Below are 23323 nucleotides of genomic sequence, written 5' to 3'. Positions count from 1 at the left end.
ATTAGGCAAGTATTTCCTCAGACCACATTTGCTTCACCAGCACTAGATTACCCTGCAAACTTTATTAGGTGAATGGTTTCAGAGATCAAACAAAGTGTTGTACTATTACTTCTACATGTGTATTTTCAGGAAGTGAATGAGCAAGTTGGTTGCAGTTCTATTCCTGGAGTGAGGGCAAGGAGAAAGAAAAAGAAAAACAAAGCAGTATCAGCTCCTTTGCTCACATGACAGTGTGTAAACCACAAACTCCAAACAGTTGAACCTAAACTCACAGAAGAGATGGCAGCCTGAAAAACGTAGCTAGTTTCAAGCAAATGTGACGGATGACCTCAGCCCCCTTTCTGCACATCCAACTGCCAAATCTCTCTTAGCTTCTCCTTAGCTGAGGCTACAGCTTTTTCCACTGCGAATCTGGGAACATCAAGAACAGGGTATGACGGTCTGAAATAAATGGAATACAAACAGAAGGGGCTCGTGTAGGGATTGTGTTATTCATTTTTACATTTAATGAAAAACTCCATTTGTTCAGTCATAACTGCTGAAGAATGACAGACTGCCACAAAACCCAGAACATCTGTCCAGATACACTGGATTGCCTCCAGAGGCTCTGCCAGCATGATGCTGATTTGTAAGAAACACTGTTCAAATCTGCACATACATAAAATTTTTGTTTAGCAAAGAACTGGCTATTTCAGGTTTCTGGGATATCTTAGTTTAAGGTATTTTCCCAATATTAAATTGTTACTTTTTTTTTTTTTTTTTAAAGACAAAACCAGCAAGAAATTATATGGCAACAGATTCAAGGTGTGGTTTGCTTAAATTAATGACAGGTATGTGGAAAGATAATTATTATATTACATTTCAGTCCACTGCAAACAGTAAAAATATCAAAGGTCCCAAAATTCAGTCTGAATAAGATATATTACTAAAACCACCACCCCCATCCTAACAGGCTAAGACATTGCATCTAACAAAATTACCCACCTGATTATTAAAGAAACAGCAATGTTACTAAGAACAGCTCACTAAATATACAGAACTACATTACCTAGGTAGAATTTATTGCAAAACCAGGAAAGAGACAGCAAACTAGAAGTCTGTCTTCCATTTCAGATTTGTATCACTTGTTCAAGTTTCACTCGCTCGCACACACACACATACACACACACGCAGCCTGTACACAGAAAGTCGCTAACACATTTGAGTTCCCACAGTCTCACAAGAAACCTTAAAACATTTCAGTAAAAAGTTAAAATGAGATCTTTTACCACAAGGACTATAAAATCCCCCCCCCTCACTACCCTTGAATTTCTAAGTTTTGGATTCTAAAAACCATACATAAAAAGGAAGAGTTATTTCAGTAGCACAAAGACTACCTTAAATATATGTCAAAGGAAGTCTAAGGAGAGTTAATGCAACCAAAAAAAAAAAAAAAAAAAAAAATTAAGACCTGCATCGCACACAGTCAGTGTTTTCAACACTGTTGATAAGCTCTAAATCTCTAAATGTAGTAGAGCACTGGTTGTTTTTGATTAACTTTTAATTCTGAAGTTACATTAAAAAAACCAGTTGTAGCAGTTCTTTTGAGCTGCTAGTTTCATGAGGAAAAAGTCCCTTTCAAAACTTCAATAAATATGCTGACATGTAAAGTTAGTTGAGGTTGTCATGCAAGACAAGTTACATAACCAAGACCAACTCAATCTTTATAATAAAGGCAACTTGCATTCAAAAATGAACTTTACCCTTACAATTTTATTCAAAGGGTAAACATGAATTAACCCAGCTGTTTACCTGAATTACAAAAGTAACATGATTCAATATGAAAATAAGAAACTGTCTACAAATCTCTGACAGTAATAAATTGCAATATACAATGCATACAGGAGTTATACAGAGCAACAAACTCTTGTACAAAACAAAAATACTTTAATACCTTTAAAATCCAATTTTTTTTTAAAATCATCATGAAAAAGATTTGAGTCAGAACTCACACCTCAATTAGTCAAGCTTCTGGTAGCTACATTACAGCTATTTAATATACAAAGAGATAAATCTCTTCACCAGTCATTAAAACTGCCTCTTCATTAGAGTTGCACAGCTTTTCTGTCTTGTGTTCCCAGATACAAAGTTTTCTTCAAATCATGAGAACTGGATTTGTTGAACACCAGAGATCTAGAGAAAGAAAATGCAAGGTTACATTCAAATGCACCTTTTCTGAAACTGCATCGCAGCTAGCAGCCTTGAATTGTCAGTGTTGGAATGTCACGACAGCCACCACCAAAGGACTACATGAAATTCATTCTCATCTTTCACAACAGGGCAGCTGAATTAGCGTTTGAATTTTAGCAGCAGAAGGGAGAGTAAGGGACGGGATACAGTACCTGTTGATACGATGTTGTGTAGACCATAACATTCTGCTGTTGGCCGTCTGTAGTTATTAAGCCTGCTGGCAACTGGTTAGCTGAAAGAAAGAGCATTTAAAGAAAGTTAGACAGGAACTGCAGTATACACAGAGCTTCGTTTGACATGTCTGTCACCATTAAATAACCTTTAATTGTGGTCCACTCCAGGACTCCAGAGCCATTCCTCTCCTGACAGCTACCATCCTACACTGCGTACAGACACACTTGTTACTGAGTGTTACAAGTAAGCAATTTTATTCCCATTAAGAAGAAACACTTAAGAAACAAAATTCAACTTAATTTTGCATCAGATAATCTGAAAGAAAGTGCACCTTGTTCCTCCCCTGTACGTATTTGAAGCGGAACATACACAGCTGTACACGGCAAATGGAGCGGAGTTTGCCAACCCGACCATTGAAAAACCCATCTCCAGCATTCAATATCCCAAGAAACCTGAAGAATTCTGGTTGTTTAGACATAAGGTTAGCACTTGAGCGTACACACGTGTGAGGAACTCAATGAAATCATTGCGCTGCTTTATAAAACAGGATCCATCAGGGACTCCATAATGTGGAAGCCCCGTGGAAGGCAGCAGAGATGAACAGAGACAGTCAATGACAAAAAAAAGGCACTGCCAGAGCCTGACATTACGCTGATTGACTTCAGCACGCCGTTCAGGGTACGCACAAGAGCTCTGAATTTCATGGAGGACGGAGGAGGCCAATGAGTGGAGTAAAAAGTACTTCTGAGATTCAGAGAGAAAACAGAGGGAGTGATGCTCTAAGATAAACCTTTACAATAATGTAAATGAGCTCTGTGACATGCAGAGTAGCTATGTTACAACTGCTACTTGGAAGCAAAGCAGCCAAACTCTCAAGTTGTAAGCTAAGTTGCTGTAGCATAATAGTCTCCGCTAGGAGACAAACAATGGGGCTTTTTTGTTTCTGAAGTATGGCTGTTGCTGTGTATAAATAAAATATATAACCCATTAAAAAAAATTCTGAAAACACAGTATAATCCTAACAGCTGTCATTTGAAAGCTGACACATGGGGGTTTTTAAATTGGGGTTTTGGTTGGGTTGGTTTCCCCCCCACCCCTTCATGGTACTAATTTTCAAATACTTAAGTTGCAAGTTAAGAGATGCATTAAGATCATAGTGAGAAGTGGCTCTGGCAGGTCCAAAATTTTACTGCCCTTTCATCACATGTTCCACATCCAACACATTTTAATGCCAAGCCTCTGACCCAGCCCTGGCATTAGGCTAAGACAAAGAGCTAAGGGTTATGCCACAGCAGCATAGCTATTAACTGCTACTCCTGCAGGAAGACCATCGTTCTGATTAGATCTACAGCCGCCCCATGGAAAGAAATACCCGCAGCACTTGACACAATCAGTTATTTTACAGAAAAAAATCTTTTCCTCCTTCTTCTACTACTGCGACATCTCCTTTGCATCCTGCCGAGACTTAATATTCACTTCCAACATTGTTCTTTTCAAATCGCAGCAAATTAAGGCTTATTTCATCGAGCACCCTGAGGCTCCCAAGCCTGAGATACTTGAACAAGTGACTAGGAGCAAATATTCAGCCTTCTGCTGTTTAACAGAGACAGTATCAAATTTGGGAAGGGGACAGAATCCACAGAGATAAGGGGATTTGTTTTTTCTGGTTTCCATTTTCCGGCGGGCATTGTACTCAGGCTAAGCAGAGCATGAGCATCCAGAGGAGAAACCCTTTGTGAATTTGACTCTTTGCCCATATAAAACAAGATGTTGGATGCAGACACAATAAGGAGTTTCCAACTATATATTCTCCCTCAACTCTTGAGCTGCAGTTTACAGGCTTAAAATGCAAATCAAAATATACATAAAATAAAGCTTCTGGAACAATTTCTATATATTGATTTGACAAGCTTCCAAGCTGGACAGACTCCCAACAGCTGCAATCTAGAAACCATTAGCAACATACCCAAGGTAAGTTGGGCCTATAGTTGTGCTAGTGTCTTGCTACTTCTAAACCAACAGAGCTATTACATTTGAGCGAGTATGGATAAAAGTTTACTATTTGCATTGCCTGATCTTTAACTATAAAATTAAAATAGTCATATAAAAAAAAAAATAAAGCTTTCTATAGATGCTTAATTTCCAACAGTTTTATGAGCTTATCTTCCAGGCTAGGAGAGACCCAAAGAGTCTCTGTACTGTTCTATATAGCCAAAGTCATCATAGTGGGAGCAAAGCATGTTTCAGACCCTGAATAGGTCATTTCAGTCCTCAGGCTTTGAATTTTTGCTAGTTCAGTAGTTTACCAGTGATTTTAAACAGAAGACTTGGATACTTGAAAAACTAAATCTCATCAGTAAATATGACTAGAGCTGCACCTCCTAATTCTTCTTTTATCAGCTTCAAGATTACCAGCCCATAATATTTAAAAGCTGAGGTGAAGACTACATGCAAGAATCCAGCATCAACAAAATCAACACAAAGGCCCAACAACTGTCAGCCTTTAATTCACAGTATAAGGAAGAAAAACTACAGTGAATGCATACACTGCTGCTTGCCCTACACCTTTTAGTTGCCAATCTGTGCATTTTTTTGAATGTAAGAAATATTAAGTGCTTCAGAATTATATGAAGATGATGTTCTTCTCTGGCTCATTTCTCAAAGACGAGCTCCTCAAGTCATCAAGTCAAGTTTATTTTACTTTTTCCCCAACAGTCTTGCAAGTAGAACCTCATTCTGACCGTAAATTCTACTGACTGGGAGGAGTTTATCTGAGCAGAGGTTATCCTCCAGACATTTCAAATGAGAATCGCTATGGATCACAGGTGTAACACGTGGCCAGTCCAAGATGTATTCCTCAAGTTAAGAATTCTGATGTCTAAAGGAAGTGCTATTTTTAGAAAAGCCATAGTAATAATATAATAAATTAAAAAGTATTACTTACTAAATGCTTCCTCTGTGAGCTCCTCACTTAGACCATCTCCAGTTGTAACTGTTCCCCCAATTCCCTTTTCTCCTTTCATTGCCTGGAGAGGAAAAGAAAAAAAAAGAAAAGGAAAAATTTCTATTAGAGTACAGTTGGTTTGAGATTGTTTCAAGACCCACGAGCTCTAGCCAAGGTTTAGAACTTGCAGAAGAGTCACTCTGCAGCATCTGAAGTTTGAAATCCAAGACCTGTAAAACTCTACGGATTTAAGAACGTGCATAGTACAAGAATATGTGAAGGATGGTTTTCATCTTAGCCGTACTCCTTAGAAACAAAAACTCTGCAAACTAGGATCGTGTAATTCTAAGAAAGGCTTTCACCTTCTGCAAAAAGTCAAAGATCTGCAGTAATCCAGAAGCAGCAGTTAAGAGTATTTACAAGAAATCACAGAATCTCAGAACTACCGAGAATGTGCAACATTTGCTTACCAACTACACACAAGTGCCATCATCATACAGCTAAGAGTTGACATTTAAAACCAAGATATTGGATTTCTTTTCCTGCATCAAGGACTACAGCCAGAAAGGATATCAGCACAGAAAGCCAAGGCGCTCAGTCATCTGCATGCAGTTTTACAAGTACGAAGTTTGATGCTCTACACTATTACATAAGAACATGTAAGAAAATAAAATAGGTGTAAAAAGTATTCTCTGCAGCTGTTTGATGTAGACTAACTACTAAGCTACAAAACAGAAATATTTCACTATATACAGTACCCTGAGGACAGAACTAGCTGGAATGGAGGTTTAAAACTGATGAGCAAAACCATCCAATCCCTCCAGTTAAAACCCAATCCCACTACTCTGCTACCACAGCATATGTATCGGCAAAAACGGTCACTTCAGAATGAAAGTAGCATAGACACACTTCAGACTTCTCCAGAAGTACTAAAACTAGTTAGGCACTACTTGCATTTTTAATTAAAGCACATACAGCAGTTTGACAGCATGTGCAACTGCTACGCAGAACTCGAAAATGATAGCATACAGCAGTACTTCAACTTTTAGATTACACCTTCTGTTACTCATCACAGCAAATGACGTTCTGGGAAGGCAAAGCTTCAAGTGCTATCAGCAAATTAAATATCATTAGTGAGTCTGACCCCATTAATTAAAATCTTAGGTTTACAGAACAAAAAGTCTGAAGAGCATCTCTATCTACAGCACTGCCAATTTAGACATACCCGCTTCACTCATGCCAGTAAAACCCAGTAGCCATACCAACAGAGGGATTAACATTAAAAAAAAATAAAATTGTTTTGAGTTTTTTTCCCAGGATTGCTTTAATCCTGAACAACTTCTTCATTCAGGACTATGAGGAAGAGAAGTCACTGGATAAAAATACCTTTGATTTGTTTGGTTAAATCTGGTATACTGAGGTAAAAGAACACCAAACTAAAGAAGCAAGCAAACATAAGTCTCTTCGCTCTTCAGACAGATAGGTGGGGGGCAGACCAGAACAAAAAACCCAAGCAGAAGCAACTTGTTTTTCAAAAAGTTTAAACTACTGAACGGAAAAAAAAAAGTCACTTTCTGCTACAGAAGGGATAAATTAAAATGCTTGGATCACATACCTAGCATGTACTGTGCATCAAAAGCAAATTCAGAGACAGGGTAAAAAAAACAGATTAAAAAAAAAAAAACATTGAAGCAGATAGGCTTCCATGTGAATCATTATTCTGACATGATAAAAACAACTTTTTTTTTTGCAGTTCTGAAGCCCAGACAAACAATAAGCATTAGGCTAGTTCCTCAGAGGATGCAGTCTAGTACAGTTTTATTGACTGAACCCAAAGATTGAATTAAGTATTCTTAATAGGCACCTTTAAAGAACAGAGTGATTTACTACCAGCAATATATTGGAGAATTTATTCAGTTGAAAGCTTTAACTACATTGAATCAGCAAGTCTAATCAAAATGCTTACTTACTCTTTTTTCCTCTTTATATCCTCTGGAATGCTTTTAAACATTACATTAGTCCCTGACAATAGCTGTGAGATACTGTGCAAGTTATCCATTATACAATTACAATGATGGGGAGCTAAGGATAAACACAACCAGGTTAAATAAATGAGGAAATACTGAAGTAGATACCAACCTCTCTGAATTTTTGGAGGTATAACTTCAAAGGTTCAACATAACTATCAAACCCTAAGGTAGACATGGCAAAGAGAATATCTTCTCCATTGATGGTCTTTCTTTTCTCTTGGTGACACCTCTCACTTGCTTCTGACGTTATAAAGCTGATGAATTCACTTACACACTCTTGCACACATTCCTTTGCGTCCTTAGCAATCTAGTAAGGAAAAAGTATCATAAAATGATTAATCAAGACACAGGATTAAAAAAAAAAAAAACAACAACAAACCAAAGAATACACTAGATAATAAAGGAAACATCCCAAAACCTGATGATAATAGCCATTTAGGCAACACCCATATATGAGGGAACCACTGGATGTCATCACTGCTCTATGTAAGCACAGCTGCAACACAATTTTAATCTAAGTTTTACTGTTTCAAGCAGCACAGCAAACTGCCAGGATCTCCTGCAGTCATAACTATGTTCTGTACAAGCTTCTACATACAGATGCATCTCAGTATTGCTTACTTTGCTTACCTACACCTTCTCTTTAAACTTGTTCATTACAATGTCACAGCCCACTTCTATTTTCCTTTTAACAGACCCAGCAGTTCCAACCCCACTGTAGTACATTCCCACAAATTTGGCAACAAGTATTTTTATCCTGACCAGTTCACGGACTAAAATATACACCTAGCAGCAAGCCTCTCTTATTCTAGTGTAAATTTTCCAAATGAGAATTCAAACAAAGAAACATATGCCCCTGGCAAGAATGAAATAGGTAAATTTCATCATGGTTTTCAGCTGGACAAAAGTAAGTTACCTGAGTTAAAATAACAGCAAGCATTACTCATTATTATTTGGGAAGCTGACAGTAGCCAACTGAAAGATTATAATAATTAAGATTCTTATTCTTCACATGAGAAGAACCTGTTTGTATTTAAAAAAAAAAAAAAAAGAAGCAGTAACTGTATGTAGAATCTTCACTAGTTCCTCTGGTATTTTCAGATACATAGGGTGAGATTTTCAGAAGTACTCATCAGCCAGCAGCTTCCCTTGCAGTTTTTCACAAAAACGTCCCTGATATTTCAAGATAGCTCAACATCCCATATGCTAAATTCTTGAGAAAAATCTCATCTTGATCACTAAAAATTTATGACAATATGGACTAGTGAAGAAATTTTCACAGCAAAGATATAAATGTAACACCCAGATCTTCAGAAAGCCCTGAACACTATGAAAGTACAAGCAGATGCAAGTAAATTATGTCTTGGTTCTATTTAGAGTGATCTCAAAAAAAGAGAAAAAAAAAAAAAAAAAAGAAATCAGCTTTAGCTAGAGGAAATGTTACTGGGGCAGGACTTTTACTGGAATACAATAGAGGAACAACAAGTAATAGGAGCCCTGCAAAGGTTTTAGATAAACAGGTAGAACGGTCAAACACTTATACAATCACCAGCTCAGCAGAATGCATTAAAAAGTCTATTCTTAGAAGTAAGAAATAAAATAAATCTTTCAATATCTGGCCTTATCTGCTACATGGTATAAGGCAGACTTCTTGGGTTATTTTGGCATTTGGATATGTAAAGATTCGGGTGATGGAAGACTAACCATTCTCTTTCCTTCAGGATAAGGACTGGATTTTTGTTTAATCCAAAATGGTTCACTTATTCCAAATTTTATGCACCTCAGTAAAAGCAGATTAAGTTTTGTAAGAGAATTGCATAGAAAATATTCTTACTGATATGGGACTGTCACCAAGTCTGACCCGTTACAACAATTTCGGAGAACACATCTTGGAAAAAGAAAGCCCTGAAAGCCCTATGAAGAGCACTGCTCTGGATACTCTAATTATGACAGTTACTAAAAGCTTTCAGAAACCGAAGAAAAATGGACTTGGTCTCAATCACCTCCTGCTCAGATTTTTTTTTTTTTCTTTTTTCTTTTCTTTTCTAAGGCTTTTCTCCAATAAACCAGGATCATTTGGAAAAATATATTGTTCTACCAACTCAAGTTCACTCAGAGGAAGGAATAAAACTCATGAACACACTTTACCAGACAAGGGTATTACCTTTCCTGTTTGGGGTATGGCATTTTTCATTATCCTTGCCACATTTGCAATTGGAAGATATATATCTTGTTCTCTAAAACTCTCTTTTGAGCCATTTGTATCTTCGTGATCATTCATGCTGTCCTCTGTGTCTAATGAAATAAAGAAAAATTAACAGAAATTGTATTTGATAGACAGCAGGCAATAATTAAGTCAGTTTAAAATCTTACACTGAAGGATGAAGACCTTTGAAAGCACAGTGTACTAACACTGTAGAAATAATTAAAAAAATAGATGCAACACCATGGTACTTTTATGGTTGTTCGATACCATCTTTATCACATTATGTGCAGAAATGTACGTGGCTGCTGAACACCAAGCATTCTTAATGTCATGTCAAAATACAAACTGTTTCCTAGAACATCGATTTTTTTTTTGTCATCACCTCAAAGGTCTCTGTGTCAACATTGAAAAATCCAAGCCCCACCTTCAGACTGCAGAAAAAATGCTTTATACAGATGAGGTATTATGAATACAAATAATTGCAAATTCTTAGCTTGAGAGAAGATAGCAGAGAACTATACAAGAACCGGAAGGAAATATATATATATATATACACACACACATATATACATACACACACAGAAGTAGTATTTACTGTAACGTTTCTTACCATCGTGAGGCTGTATCACATAGTGACTGCCACCAATGTAATCTCCAGCAATTCCTAACTGAGAAGCATCTGTTGTGGAGCTATCACCATCCATCTACAACCAGAAGAAGGAAACCTTTCAGGTATGTTTGTTACACCATTAAGTGCAGCTATGGCTGACAAATAGCACTTTAATCAACTTAGAACTATGAGACCAATTTATACAAAGCATAAATATTTTGTCATTTGAGAACAGTATCCCTTCTCTCGTTACTGAGCTTTACTGACAGTGGAAACAGTGAAACTGTTTTGTGAAGCTTCCCCAAAAATTCAGCCGGAGGCACAGGCCATGCACAGCAACATTTGGTTCATGCAGCACATATAAAGCAACCTTGTGTTGTTCCCATGAAAGTCTGACCAGAACGGGTCAAGGCATCTATTTCTCTGAACAACCCTTGAAACCTACGCTCACTGAAGACTTTACCTGCAGTTGTTACACAGAGTGCATCCTTCACTCATCATTACCTCCCGCCCAAACAGCTTTTGTCAAGCCCACCAACAAACTTCTCCCAGCCAGACCTCAGGACCAGCTCTGTATCCGCATCCTCATCCTCCCTGAGGCACCAGTCACTCCCAGCTGCCTTCCGAGTCCCGTTTTCCTTCGCTTTCCCTGGTCCTGCCCTGCCTCGCTCCTCTGGGCATCCTCCAGTGCTCCTCTCACAATGTTCCGACGTGGTGGCCAACAAGAAGTCTTCTCCTTGAGGCTTTAGAGACGAGGTCACAGTTTAATAGGCAATTTGAATGCCAGGAGAAAGAGGGAAGCCAGAAGAGCCAGCATTTCCCTCCCTGGCTGGGGACCCTTGTCCTGGGAAGCAACAACCACGTTTCAGCTGGAGGAGTCTGGGAGATGCCTGCCTTCCCCCTTCCAAATGGGGCAAAACTACTGAGACCATCAGCAGCCATTTGCTGCTAATTCTCAACGTTTGCTAGGAAATCGACTTTGTGAACAAGCCAAGAGGTCTCGCAGTGCTGCTCCGAATGGAGGCTGTGCCCCAAAGGCTCCTCACCAGCCTGCCGTCTCACCGCTCGGAGACATCGCACGTATCGCGCTTCCTCGCTCTGCGGAGGTGAAAGAGGCGAAGATGCCTCCTACGTCCCTTGGAGGTTCACATCTCTTTAGTGAGGACTTGCCACAACAGCAACAGAACACATCGCTGCCTTCTGCACCCACGTTTTGCCACCATACACAACACACAGACATATGTGCATTCTTGCAACAGCAAATGCTTTGGCCCATGTAACCTGTTACCATATTACATTTTGCCTTTTTACAGGAATAACTAATTTCCTTAAACACTGTCAGCAGGTGCTCAGTAGAAAGCTTAGACCTACAAAAAAAAAAAATCATAGCAGACAACAGTTCCACTTTCAAAGGGGCTATTTTAGCAGTGCCAAATGTAAGTTTGAATTCAAGTTTCCAGCTTTTTAAAACTTTTGGACAATCTTGACTTTTTTCCAGCTGCAGGTGTCTTGAAAATTGCATTTAAAAAGTGTATTAAAATAAGCTTTTACAGAACATTGAGCTGCCATGCTTTTTCTCATGTAGGGTGGTATTTTTGCAGTCATGTGCTTTAATAATGCTTCTTTTGGAGAGAGGAAACAATGCAAAAATTAGGGAGGGAGCATGGGTTCCCAGCACATGCAAACTCTTTCAACACTGGCACACAAATCCAAAGATATTTTTTAACACATTTAGATGCACAGCACCAGATTCACCTCTGCCCTGAATTTTCTTGGCTGTGTTTAACGTCAAACAACTCTGTTAGCATTTGCTTATCTACCCGTTTGCTAGAAAATCAGCTCTTCCATTCCCATTCTACACTTCACACTGTTCCTTCTCTGGACCAGCACTTCCCATCCCACCCTCTCCCCAGCCCAGCTGTTTCTGATGAGAGCAGCCAGCCTTACTGACAAGCTACACAGACAGCCCCATGGGAGGCAGAACCTGGCTCCATTCAGTCGCCGACCTACACCAGCTGTGCAGGTACCCTGGTGTCCTTGGAAAACAAGCCCTGTCCCAAAGGGTTGCGTGGTCATTGCCAGTGAGACCATGCAGCTCGCTTCTTTACAGACCATTAGCCTGAAGAGGGAGGGAGAAGCAGTCTTGTGCTATTTTTATACCTACCCAGAAATATGAGCAACTTAACCTCTCTCTAATCTGCACTTTGCCTGTGGCCACAGGGCTGGGGTTTGCTTTCAAACCTTTAGGCAACGTCCTGTGCTACGCTTGGCCACAGATGCACAAGTAACCCGAGCGCTGCTCACATTCAAGGCAATACTACAACAGCTGGATGTAGCCTTAGGAGCTGCTTAAGAGAAAAAAAAACCCACTCTTCCACCTCTTCCTCATTGTACAGAATACTACACACACACTCTCCTTTTTTTAAAGCACTTCTGGTCCCTTTTGATGGGCTTTTGTAAAACAGTTTCACTTCTTACACAGCAGCTCTGCCCAAAGGAAGGGTAGCATTTTAGGCATTAGCTTTCCATGTGCCAACTTTCATGTAAATTCACTTTGTCTGCATTTTGCAGATTCTTTGTTGGGAGATTTAACTTTGCTTTTCAATTTTCCAAAGGGTCTCCAGTTTGCTTACTCAGCTCACTCTAATGACAATGCAAGGATATCACAATCCTGCACATCAAGACCACCAAAATCGACATCACCCATCATTAAGAGAGTTGTCTCTCTTTTCCTTCTGCAATTTGAAGCAATTAACATTCTGCAGTCCGGTAAATCCCAAAAGCTACCTCCAAAATTAAGTTAGGATTTCCTGGCAGTCTTGTCCTCAGTTTAGGCTTTCTGATCCCTACTAGAATTTAACTCAGAATTAGGGTCTCCACGAACTTTAAACATTAAGTTTATTCAGCCCCAGTACTATTTTAAATGACTTGATGTTTCTTCCCCTCTCCTTTTTCAGTCTTCTCTGAAACATATCTTCTAAAACTTTCCTTTTTCCAGGATTGCAATATTCTTCACATTTCTGCAGTGATGTGATAATTCACTGGTTTCTGCTCACCTGTCCTGCAACCTATCCCATCTGAATCTTTATTGCCAAGACCCAGCAATATTATTTAAGAAACCATCTTGCTTTCATTAGGTCAGCTCACCTTCAAAAGACAACTCCTGCTTGAATCTCTTTCAAACCTCTGCTGCATCTGTAGACAGTTTTGGCCATATTAGACTAATGCATCCGCAAGGTACTATCTTTGCTTTTATTCTTTTCTGTGTGCACATTTCCATATCTACTTACAGTATGTATTACTTCACCATTAGTGAGAATTTGAGTGGAAGCTTATCAACATGATGAATCTAAAATAGCAATTAGCAAAATTGACAGGAAAAAGCTTGCAAAAGAAAAAAGGCAGATCAGTCTCAGATAAAGAAAACAGGCACTGACAGCTTAGCATCAACTGAAATGACTTCTGTGGGTATTACTTTAAGAAAGATTTTTAGCTGCCAGGACAACCTCGGGACAGGGGATTACAGACAGCGTAACACCCTTCTGCATAACACTTAGCATAACCAGGTCCTAATCCAGGATCACAGGATAATTCAGGTTGGAAGGGGCCTCGGGAGGTCTCTAGTCCAACCCCTGCTCAAAGCAGGGTCAGTTCCAAGCTCAGAGCAGGTCGCCCGGGGCTTTATCCAGCCACATCTTGAAGACCTCCATGGACAGAGCCTGCCCAGCCACCCTGCGAGCCTCTTCCACAGCTTGGCTGGCCTCATGGTAAGAAAAGGAGCAGCATCTCTACACACCAATCCAAGTAAGTCTGATTAAGAATTTCAGTCAGATTTGTCATTTCACTCAAATCTAGATCTAGGCATCTGAATATAGCAACTGTAATTAATATACCATCTAGTCACCCTACTAGTATTTCTTTGAGCCCGATGGATGACACAAACATGACCCTGCTGAAAAACGTGGCCACTGCTATTCTAGTCATCTCATAATGAACACAGTTAGACATTGAAGTATTATGGTTTTAATTTCAGATGTTCAAAACTTAAGTCAATCACCACATATCTGATTGTGAGCTCAGCACAAGCTCTGTAATACATACAACACAATGCTCAGAAAATGAGAAAAGACTGCTCTCAATACACTGTTGATAATTAATCCCCCCCTTTAAACAAAAAAAACCCCAACAAAACAACAAATACACAAAACAAACTAAACTTTCAGTGTCCCCAAAGTTACTTTAAAAAGGCAGCAGTCCAATGCAGCATAGAAACAACACCCTGCCTACAGTAAATACAGTAACTGGAGTCACTGGGAGACTAAAAGGACAAGAGTTCTTATGCTGGTACGTTTCGTAGGAAGAGCTACTTCTCTGGATGGAAGTAGATGCCAAATTTCATGAACAGGCAGAATCCTGGGAGAACTAATCCTAAAAGGTTCAGATGGGTGAGAACTCTGGTCTCATATTTTGCTCTAGCCCCTGGAACTGTTACAACTTTCTTTAAAGTACCTATTTGGAGACTACGTATCCCATCTGCATGGCAGTTTCAGCATGCAGACACTACAATGTCTTTTAATACATTACAGTGTCCTCTATACCTGTGTGGCTAGGGAGGAGGGCTTCCAACACACTGTTCTAGTAGCACATACTGCACACATCTTCAAGAAGCACTTACTGCATGTTGTACATTATCCTTAGCCATTAGTGCTAGGAAAACACTGAAGCTCCTCCATGCATGCATACACATATTGACTGAATCAAGACTTGAGAGCTAAGCATATCAGAAGTGACATGTCAGCCTCTGAAGTGACCATGCCACCATCTGATTTTTAACAACGAGGGAGAGAAACCCAAGTCAGTACAGGTCACTCAACCCAAACATTCAGTGATACACTGCAAAAAGCATCTAAATACAGAGCAGCAGCACAAAGTTTTCTGGTGGTGGTTTTCTGTTTGGTTTTTTTTATCTTTAATGAAAAAGAATATTACTAGGAATATACAAATTAATGGATCCAGGGAAATTAACCCAAGAAATAAATCAAAAGAGAACCATTTCAGATCAAGGGCATCAAAAAAAATTCAGTAGTAAGATGGAAGTAAATGAACATACAGGTTTACACTGACATCTGGCAGAAAGTTTTCTGGAGGATGCTTAAAAATATATGCTCCTGTCAGCTGCCCACAACTCAGACTATTCCTAGAATACGTCTATACTGAATTAATAAAACCTCAGTATCTCAAAGTAAATCTTGCATCCTGTTTAATCTTGAGAGCAGTATCAGTGGCTCAGCTAAACGACAACTAAAAAAGAATGCAAGCCCTGACCTGTTAGCACCTAGGAGAGGGTCTAAAACTTAGATCAGTATAAAAGGCAAAACTAGAATCAAAGAAACAAGATTTTGTCTTCAGAATGGGGAAGTTATCTGGCAATGATTTGCAAAACTGGTCTCTTGAGGGGAAACCAAAGGCCTCTTGCGATTTAAGTACTACACATGGTATTTATCCACGGTCTCCCAAAACTGCTACCCTACAAGAGGGACAGCAGAAAATGATATGCAATGAACTGAAGCACTTGGTACACTTTCCACACAGAGTTGTCCCTGCCATAGAAGCAGGACAGAAATGATAACTAAAACTGTAGGTAGGAACCACATCAGTCATTGTAGATTAATTTTGCCACCGCACCTTATCACAAGAGATGTAATGCTGTAAAGCAGTAACAGCAGCTGCTGCTCCTAAACAGAAATACAGAAAGAATTTTTAATTGAAAAGACATTTTTAATTTCCTTTTATTTTTCAATGACTTCTGGAGAACCTAATTTCCCACTGAATTTTCACGTGACAGCAAAGCAGTGTCTCCTGCATCAAGAAACATCAACTGGTAAATGCACTCACGGGCCATCATTCCAGCAGATCCACAAAAATGTAAAGTTAAAACCCCTTAGCATGTGCCTAGAACACAAACAGATGCTGCACTGTCTCTCTCCATCTTGGGCTCCTCTAATCTCTCACATTTAGTGTTTTCCCCCACAACAGAATAACAGTAGGAGAAGCAGGCTGATGCTGAGAGGACCTGACAGCGTCACTAAGGCTCGTTAGCATCTAGGCTGTACCAGGCTCCTTCCCTTGGACCACAGGGAAGAAACCTTTCCCTTATGAAATCCAAATAGGGCCTTTTCACCTTCCCCCTCCACATACCATATTATCAATGTTATGGCTCATCTTAGGAGCCCTGATGTCACCGGCCACAAGTCCCCTCCACAGGGATCCAGCTGTGCTAGAGTATGCGGTGCCTCCTTACTAGGCTGGCTAACTGTTCACAAGCATGGTTAGCTGCAATATATATGGGTGGACTAACAATGCATATATTTTTACATCAAGTAGGAGTGGATCAGTGATATGGAGCAAGCAGGAGAAATTCAGTTTCCATGCCTTCTCTTTTTTGGCAGTAAAAGAAAGAAGCTGGAGGGGAAAAAAACCGAGATGAACGGAGGCAGTTTTGTTGCTTTTGCAGATGCTGGAAGAGGGCAGCGGTGCTGAACAGACTGCACCAGCACCTCCTTCCTCCTGCAACACGGACTGAAAGCCCCATATTACCTTTCCACATTAAGTTTTTTATGCATTTCTAGCATTTTTTGTTGTGAAAAACTAAGCTTATCTGTTTATTAAAGCAGCAGTCCACAAATCCTGCCTTTTTCAAGTTTGATAACATCTGTAAGTTGGTTATGCTTTTCCTTCATTGCAGCAGTACCTCAAGTGTGCCAAGAAGCTTATTCCTCTCAAGCAATAAGGCAAGTAAGAGTTTTACAAAGCTAGTTCAGACCAGGCCAGTATTTTCAGTCAAAATTATCAAAGTTGCTGACGCTTCCTTTTAGTCTACCGATACTGTTTACACATTGTTTAGTATGCGTATATATAGAGTCATGTTTTGCACTTTTTACAAGCATCCTGCCAGTAAACCATCAATTTCCAAACACCGTGTTTCTCTAAAGTACTATTGCAAAACTCAGTGCTGAAAAGTCAAGTTTGGAAGAGCCTTGCAAGCCCTTTTTAAATGTTGACAAACAAGACATCTGACTTGAAAAGTTTCATAGTATTTGTTTCCTATCTTCCCAGTATCTTGAACAATCTTTTTCATTCAATTTCTGTACACTGCCTCCCTTCATGTAATTATTACCACAAATAAGAGGTTATCTATTAACCTTTGAACTGCTGTAATTGTCAAATATTAAAGTCTAAAGAGTAACATCCAGTATTCTTGACTTCTTTCAAATATAATTTCATAGCTGTAAATGCTAGCAGCCAAGACCATATATAATCACCCGCTCAATGCAGAGTACAAGCAACTCATGCAGACCTCATAAATAATGATTCAGATTAAACCATCTTGGGTCTCCCAGAGAATTACAGATGCATCCTCCCTTAACATTATAACTATCACGCCATAGGCCACGCCACACAAGTAAATTAAAAAAAAATGTAATCAACTAAGCGTATTGTTTAGGAACGCTATGCTAATGATTATGCACATGCACCGTTTCTCCATTTCTGCAAGCCAATTAAAGCCAAGACTGTGAATAATGCCCAAAGTGGCTCCTTCCATTTTGTTTTTCACTACTTTGCCTGAGCTTCTTTTGAGAAAGCTGCAATTTTATTTTTTTTTAAATTGAGAGTAACTTCCATCTGTCAGTGAGACAGGCAAAGCTTACTACATGTAAGAGAGCTCATTCGAGGGCTGAAATCCAGATTTCTACATCCCTCACTGCCTAGAAATGTTCGGGTCATCAATTATTTTGCCCTCCCAAAAGCAATCCAAGAACACCAGGTAGCTTTTACATGACAACTCTTTGCAGAACAAAGTATTTTTGGTTAAGCCTCGAAGAAATTGGTAAAAGCTAGAAGCTGACTGATTTTCTATTGCTGCAGGATTGCAGCAGGACCTAGGAAGGTTTCTTTAACCAGTGTATCTTAACAGCTGCAGAAACATTACCAGAACACACGGATTTTTTTTTTATTTTCCAGTATGACTGCCTGCGACTAACCTACACGATATTCTTCAGGATCACCAACTACATAATTTCCGGATGGAGCAGTGGCTGGCACACACAGGTATGCCCAAGAACACTTGCCGAACACACAACAGCGTGTGCAGACACTGAGAACGGCAGAGTCCCGTCTCTCTCTTCTACCTGCCATGTGTGTTAGGGACAAGCCGCCGATGCAGCTCGGCTGTGCCAGCCGATCGATCTCACTTCCTCACTTCGTGCCCTTCAATGATGCAACAGCAGCCAGCGCAGGGGCACGAGGGGGAAAACCTTCCTATTGACACAAATAGCCTCAAAGTCTTCCCCGCACCCGGCCTGCACCTGTCCCGTAGACACCTTGTCTGTTGCGGCCCCTCGTTTTCACACTGAACAACACAGCGCATCCCCAGTTATTCAGCAACTTTATTGTTAACCACCTTGGCTGTGACTTCTGGCGGAAGGCAGCAGCCTCCCGTGCCCGTGGAGAGGGGGAGCGGCCCTCCTGCAGACCACTGCCCGTTATTCCCTCCCCGAAACGCCGTACCCGCACCGGGCTGCCCGCGCCGTCACCCGGCTCCTCTCACCGCATCCCGGGGCCTCGCCCTACACTCCTCAGCCCTGCAAAAGGCGGGCCGCCAGACCTTCAAGGGAATTTCGGTCTCGACGACAACGGCGGCGGGGAGGCCGGGCCGCTCTCGCCCCGCTGCCCGGCTCCCGGCCCGCTGAGGGGCCGTGGGCGTGGTGGGGGCCCGCCAGAAGCGCGGCGGGGCCCCGGCCCCTCGCTCCCGCGGCGAGGGGAGGGGGCTCGGCGGGCTGAGGCGCTGGCCGGGCAAAAACAAAAGACAGCGGAGCCCCCTCCGCCCGCGGACGGCGACGCGCGGCCGCCACAAAGCCGCCCCACGCACACACCACACACACACACACACCTCCCCGCCCGCCATGCCGCCGCCGGGAAGAGGGGGCCCTGGGGCAGACCGAGCGCGCCCGCCGGGCCGGGAGGGAAATCGCCGCCGAGGGGTCGCGGCAGCCGCCAGGCCGGCCCGGGGCAGGGGAGGTCGTACGCCCCGCCGCGATCTCAGCGGGCGGCGAGGGGAGCCGGCGGTCCCGCCTGCCCGCGCACCGGCGGCCGCGGCCCGGCCCGCGGCGGACACGGCTGCGGGGCAACCGCGCTCCCGTCCCCGCCTCCTAACCCCCCCACACCCCCCGCCGCCGCCGCCGCCTAGGCCACAAAATGGAGCCGGAGCCGGAGCCCGGGGCGGGGGGGGGGAGGAAGCACCTCCTTGCGCCTGGCCCCGCAAAAAGAGGGGAACACCGGCGGGGGCAGCCGCCCCACCACCCCTGCCAAGACCCCCCCCGCCGCCGCCTCCCCGCCCGCTCTCTCGCTCCGCTCCGCTCCCCCCGGCCGCGCGGCCCCCGCGTCTCCGGTCGCACAAAGAGACGAGCGGCCGGTAAGCGGGGCCCGGGGGCTGCCGCCCCCCACTTCCTGGTCCCCGCGGCGGCGGCGCGGCGGCAGCGCCGGGGCCCGGGGAGGGAGACGGACATTTCATTCGAGCCTGCAGTGGAACCGGTTACCAATCATTGGCCGGAGCCAGGCACAAACCTCCAGTGCGGCCCTGGTTGGCTCCCTCCGCAAATCGGCTGTTTGGTTGGACAGAAAATGGCTGCGAAGGAACCAGTCCCAGCGCGGAGCCCCGCTTCCCGCAGCCGGGCTGCCCTCCCTCCGCGCCGCCTACCCCGCCACGCGCGCCGGCTCTTCCCCTCAGCGCGCTCCCTCCCACCGCCGCCGCCGCCGCCCCGGCCTTGCCCGCCTCCTTTATACGGACGGAGGCGCCCGAGGTTGGGGGGCCGCCGGGCCCGCCTTTCCCTCCCCTGCGCCGTGGGGCGAAGGGGGTCCCGCGGCTGGGCTGAGGTAAAACCGCCTCGTCGGGGCGCGCCTGCAGGTTCCTTTGGCTGTCCCCGGCAAAAGGGCTCGCTCCCGTGGGGTGCAGGGCTGGTGGTTGTCGTGTGGTGGGGTCGCTGACCAGGCGCGGCTCTCCCCCGGGGCTGTGGGAAAGGAAACCCCGGGCGGTGGGGGACGGGGGAGAGGGCGGCCTTCCCGGCTGTGTCCCGCTGGCCTTGTCCCCGGCCTCTCCCCCGATCGCTTCAGCGGCCCGGGTGTGCTGTCAGGAGGGCAGGCAGCGTTTTTATAGAGGGTCGAGGGGTTCCTCCTCGGCTCTCTTCAAAGCTGCCCTTCGCCTGCGTCTAGGCTCATCGGTTGAGGAGAACGCGTTGCATCCCCCAGTGACTTCCTAGGTCTCACATAGACTGAGAAGGAAGAGGCTGATGAAGAAGAGAACGTCGACGAAGGAGGAGAATGGCCCACGGGACCTAGGTCCCAACCAGTCGTTCAGTGGAACAAAACCTTGGGTGAGAGGATCTGCGGTTCTGTGTTGCCCCTTCCCTCTAGAGAAATAAAATCTGGCTGCAAACCTGAAAGGATCGTTTCCCCCTGGTGATACAGGGCCTGAAGAGCACATTTTCCTTCCACTTTCAGGCTTTGTTCTGAAGAAATACGAGCTGCTAGGTGAAGATGATAGTTGGACTGACTTCTCCACTGAGATTTATAAACCTCTCTTATGAAGCATTTATATGAAACACTTCATAATCCACCAATCCTGCCATTCACTAGAATCGGAGAGAGGGATTTTTCCTCTAGGTGAAGGCAGCCAAAGACATTCCACACATCTGCCATCAACACGTGTGTATGTGCAATCTCCACAGTGGAGGTAACAAGAATAATTTTGTTTCGTGCAGTTCTTAATAACCTATAGTCATTCTTCATTACTTGAGGGTCTTAAGTATATTACCTCAACTGGTATGAAACTCATGTTTCACAATGGCCTCTGCTAGCATTCCTCTTCTGGTTAATACCTGATAAACACAGCACATTGCTCTCCTAGCTTTCTGCTGGCATTTGGATTTAAACAAAGCAAAACTCAATAAACCTTACACATTTCCACTCGGTTTCACACATTAGTTTCATATGTTTCAATACATGATAAAGATTCAGATTCACTCAAAATGTCCATGTATTTGGATTGGTTTGAGTTTAAACTGAAACATCAAATGAGACAAATTTTGCATGGCCTCAGGTTTTTTTTTACTGCAAATGCTATATGCAGCTTGATTCTGCCTGCTGGGTACCGTGAGCAGTAATTAGTTATTTTTTTGAAAATGCCCGGAAGATGTAATGCAAGAACATTCGCTAACTTTGGGACCTTAGGGAATGCATTTTGCCCTTTATCAGTTTCATAGCTTGTGTTCACTAACTATAATACCATGACAATACACTATTCATCTTGCTGTGCAGTTTTAAGATCTTTGGGTGGATTCTGTCATCTCAGCCCAGAATTTCACAAGTGAGTAGAAGGATGTATGCTGACCAGTGTGCAGATTCTTTGGGGGACAGAGCAGACAATGCCTTTTTTTTTTGAGTAGCTAGTCGATATTTTGAATCTTTCCTTGAAACCGTGGCCCTCAAATCTTTCTACTCCATATTTTTCAAACTTAGAACAAAAATGTTAATTGTTTCTCTTGGGGTGCTTTTGCTGAGATTTATCAGTGTTGTATTGATGGAAAAATTACTTATCCACTTATTTTGCTCAACGCTTTTCTTTCGAATAGCATAGTGGGAACAGTGTTCACTGTTACTGATGGCAGAACAGCACTCAGTGGTTAAACTTGTCAGCCAACTGAAGCCAGGGAATCCAAGCCAGCATTCCCCTTTACATACATTTTATCTTGTGTTCCTCCATTAGTAACAATTTGTCACATGTTTATCATGCAGTCTTTAATTGGTTTATTATTTTATCCATATGCCAAGTACATTCTCAAGCTCCATATATTTGCAGCACTGTGTTTTGTTCATACCGTAGATCCTGAAAATATTGTGTATTTCAACATGTCTGATCTGCATCTCCCCTCTGTACAGTATCAGGGGTGTCTTGGTGAACCTTGATAAATCATCTAGTATAATGCTTGTTGCTTTGTTATCTAGCTGCTTATCAGTTACAGTCTCAAATTCCCCGTCATGTCATTTGGATTTTATATTCCCCAGGTTCGCATATAATTTCTCCAGTCTGCAATGTGTTCCTCATATTCTGTACCCAGTCTCTGTACTCTCTTTTTATATCAGCTCAAACTCCGTCTATACAAAAAGAGGGGAAGAATGTTCAAGAGCAGGTGGAGTTAACTGTAGTAAGATGTAAGAGAGAGTTTTGTGAGGTTGTGATCTATTTGGTGAGGTTGTCATTCTGTGTCTGAAATTTTCAGTAAGGAAATCAAAATCTTCAGTTATCTTCTGTTCTACTTAGTAGGTGTTAGCTAAGAAAGCTGTCAAAGGTGAGCAAGTATGCTTCTTCAAACCAGAACAGATATATCAGCCTGCTCCAAAATGTGCCTTACTTGTGGTCTAGAGTCTGTCATTTGGAAAAGTATGTGTTTGAAATAAGAAATTACAATTTTTGTAGAAATAGCACTGGATGGATGTTGTGGAGGATTCATCTGACATTCTCGAGGGTTCTCATTACTGTGAAATTCTGAGTGTAACAGACTGGAAATAGGTCTGTTGTCAAACTATGAACTCCATGGTGTTTCAGGAATTTATTTTCATTCTTAACAGTGATCTTTCTAATGTTCGTTATCTCTTTTTTTGTAGATTAGAGCATTCTTACTTGTATTAGACAATCCTTATTAAAAGATACTTGGAAGGTGCTACAGAGCCGGGCAATGCTATGTGAAAAAAGATTGAATGTGGAAATCCAGAAGAAATTATCTACAGGTAATTAACCAAGTCACAGTAGGATGAGATCAGATGGAATTAATTGAAGTTCAGGACATTTTTATTTTTCCAAGGATCAGTAGCTCTCGGTTGTTTTGAAAAATTCTTTAGCTACCCAGGTGTACCTTGCTTTTAGATAGTATTGCCCCTTCAACAGTAGAATTTTCGCTACACTTGGAAGGATCTAGGTGCTCAGGTGGCCTTCATGCTGTGTGGTCCCACAGCTCTGAAAAGGAGTCATGTATAGGGTCTGTACTGTGACAGCATGCCTGGGAGGCAGAGCTATA

The 23323-nt window shown here is 42.4% G+C and overlaps 2 protein-coding genes and 1 long non-coding RNA gene across 7 annotated transcripts; 1 reads left to right on the top strand and 2 right to left on the bottom strand.

Annotated features, from left to right (window-relative positions):
* Positions 1–477: 477 nt before the first annotated feature.
* Positions 478–19962, bottom strand: NFYB (nuclear transcription factor Y subunit beta). 5 transcript variants are annotated; one of them, XM_030040382.2, is made up of 7 exons: positions 19818–19962; positions 10194–10287; positions 9542–9672; positions 7487–7684; positions 5348–5429; positions 2382–2461; positions 478–2172 (listed from the first exon to the last, which is right to left on the bottom strand). In XM_030040382.2, exons 2-7 carry the CDS (start codon positions 10285–10287, stop codon positions 2140–2142), a joined length of 618 nt encoding a protein of 205 aa, XP_029896242.1. In that variant the 5' UTR covers positions 19818–19962; the 3' UTR covers positions 478–2139. The 5 variants fall into 5 exon arrangements, with proteins under 5 accessions (XP_029896242.1, XP_029896243.1, XP_029896246.1 ...); XM_030040383.2 differs by having other exon boundaries at positions 19790–19956; XM_030040386.1 differs by lacking the exon at positions 19818–19962 and adding an exon at positions 18383–18592.
* On the bottom strand, positions 18623–19782 carry LOC115352347 (translation initiation factor IF-2-like). Its single transcript, XM_030040381.1, has 2 exons — positions 19355–19782; positions 18623–19319 (listed from the first exon to the last, which is right to left on the bottom strand). The coding sequence occupies exons 1-2, from the start codon at positions 19762–19764 to the stop codon at positions 18830–18832; spliced, it is 900 nt and encodes a 299-aa protein (XP_029896241.1). The 5' UTR covers positions 19765–19782; the 3' UTR covers positions 18623–18829.
* Positions 19963–19983: 21 nt separating the features above from the next.
* Positions 19984–22096, top strand: LOC115352349. Its single transcript, XR_003927106.2, has 3 exons — positions 19984–20126; positions 20463–20623; positions 20751–22096. It is a non-coding gene; the product is annotated as an uncharacterized LOC115352349 (long non-coding RNA).
* Positions 22097–23323: the final 1227 nt, after the last annotated feature.

This window comes from Aquila chrysaetos, chromosome 17 (assembly GCF_900496995.4).
Source record: "Aquila chrysaetos chrysaetos chromosome 17, bAquChr1.4, whole genome shotgun sequence".
Classification (NCBI taxonomy): Eukaryota; Metazoa; Chordata; class Aves; order Accipitriformes; family Accipitridae; genus Aquila; species Aquila chrysaetos.
Note: the sequence above shows the minus strand (reverse complement) of the source record. Positions and strands in the feature narration are given on the sequence as shown.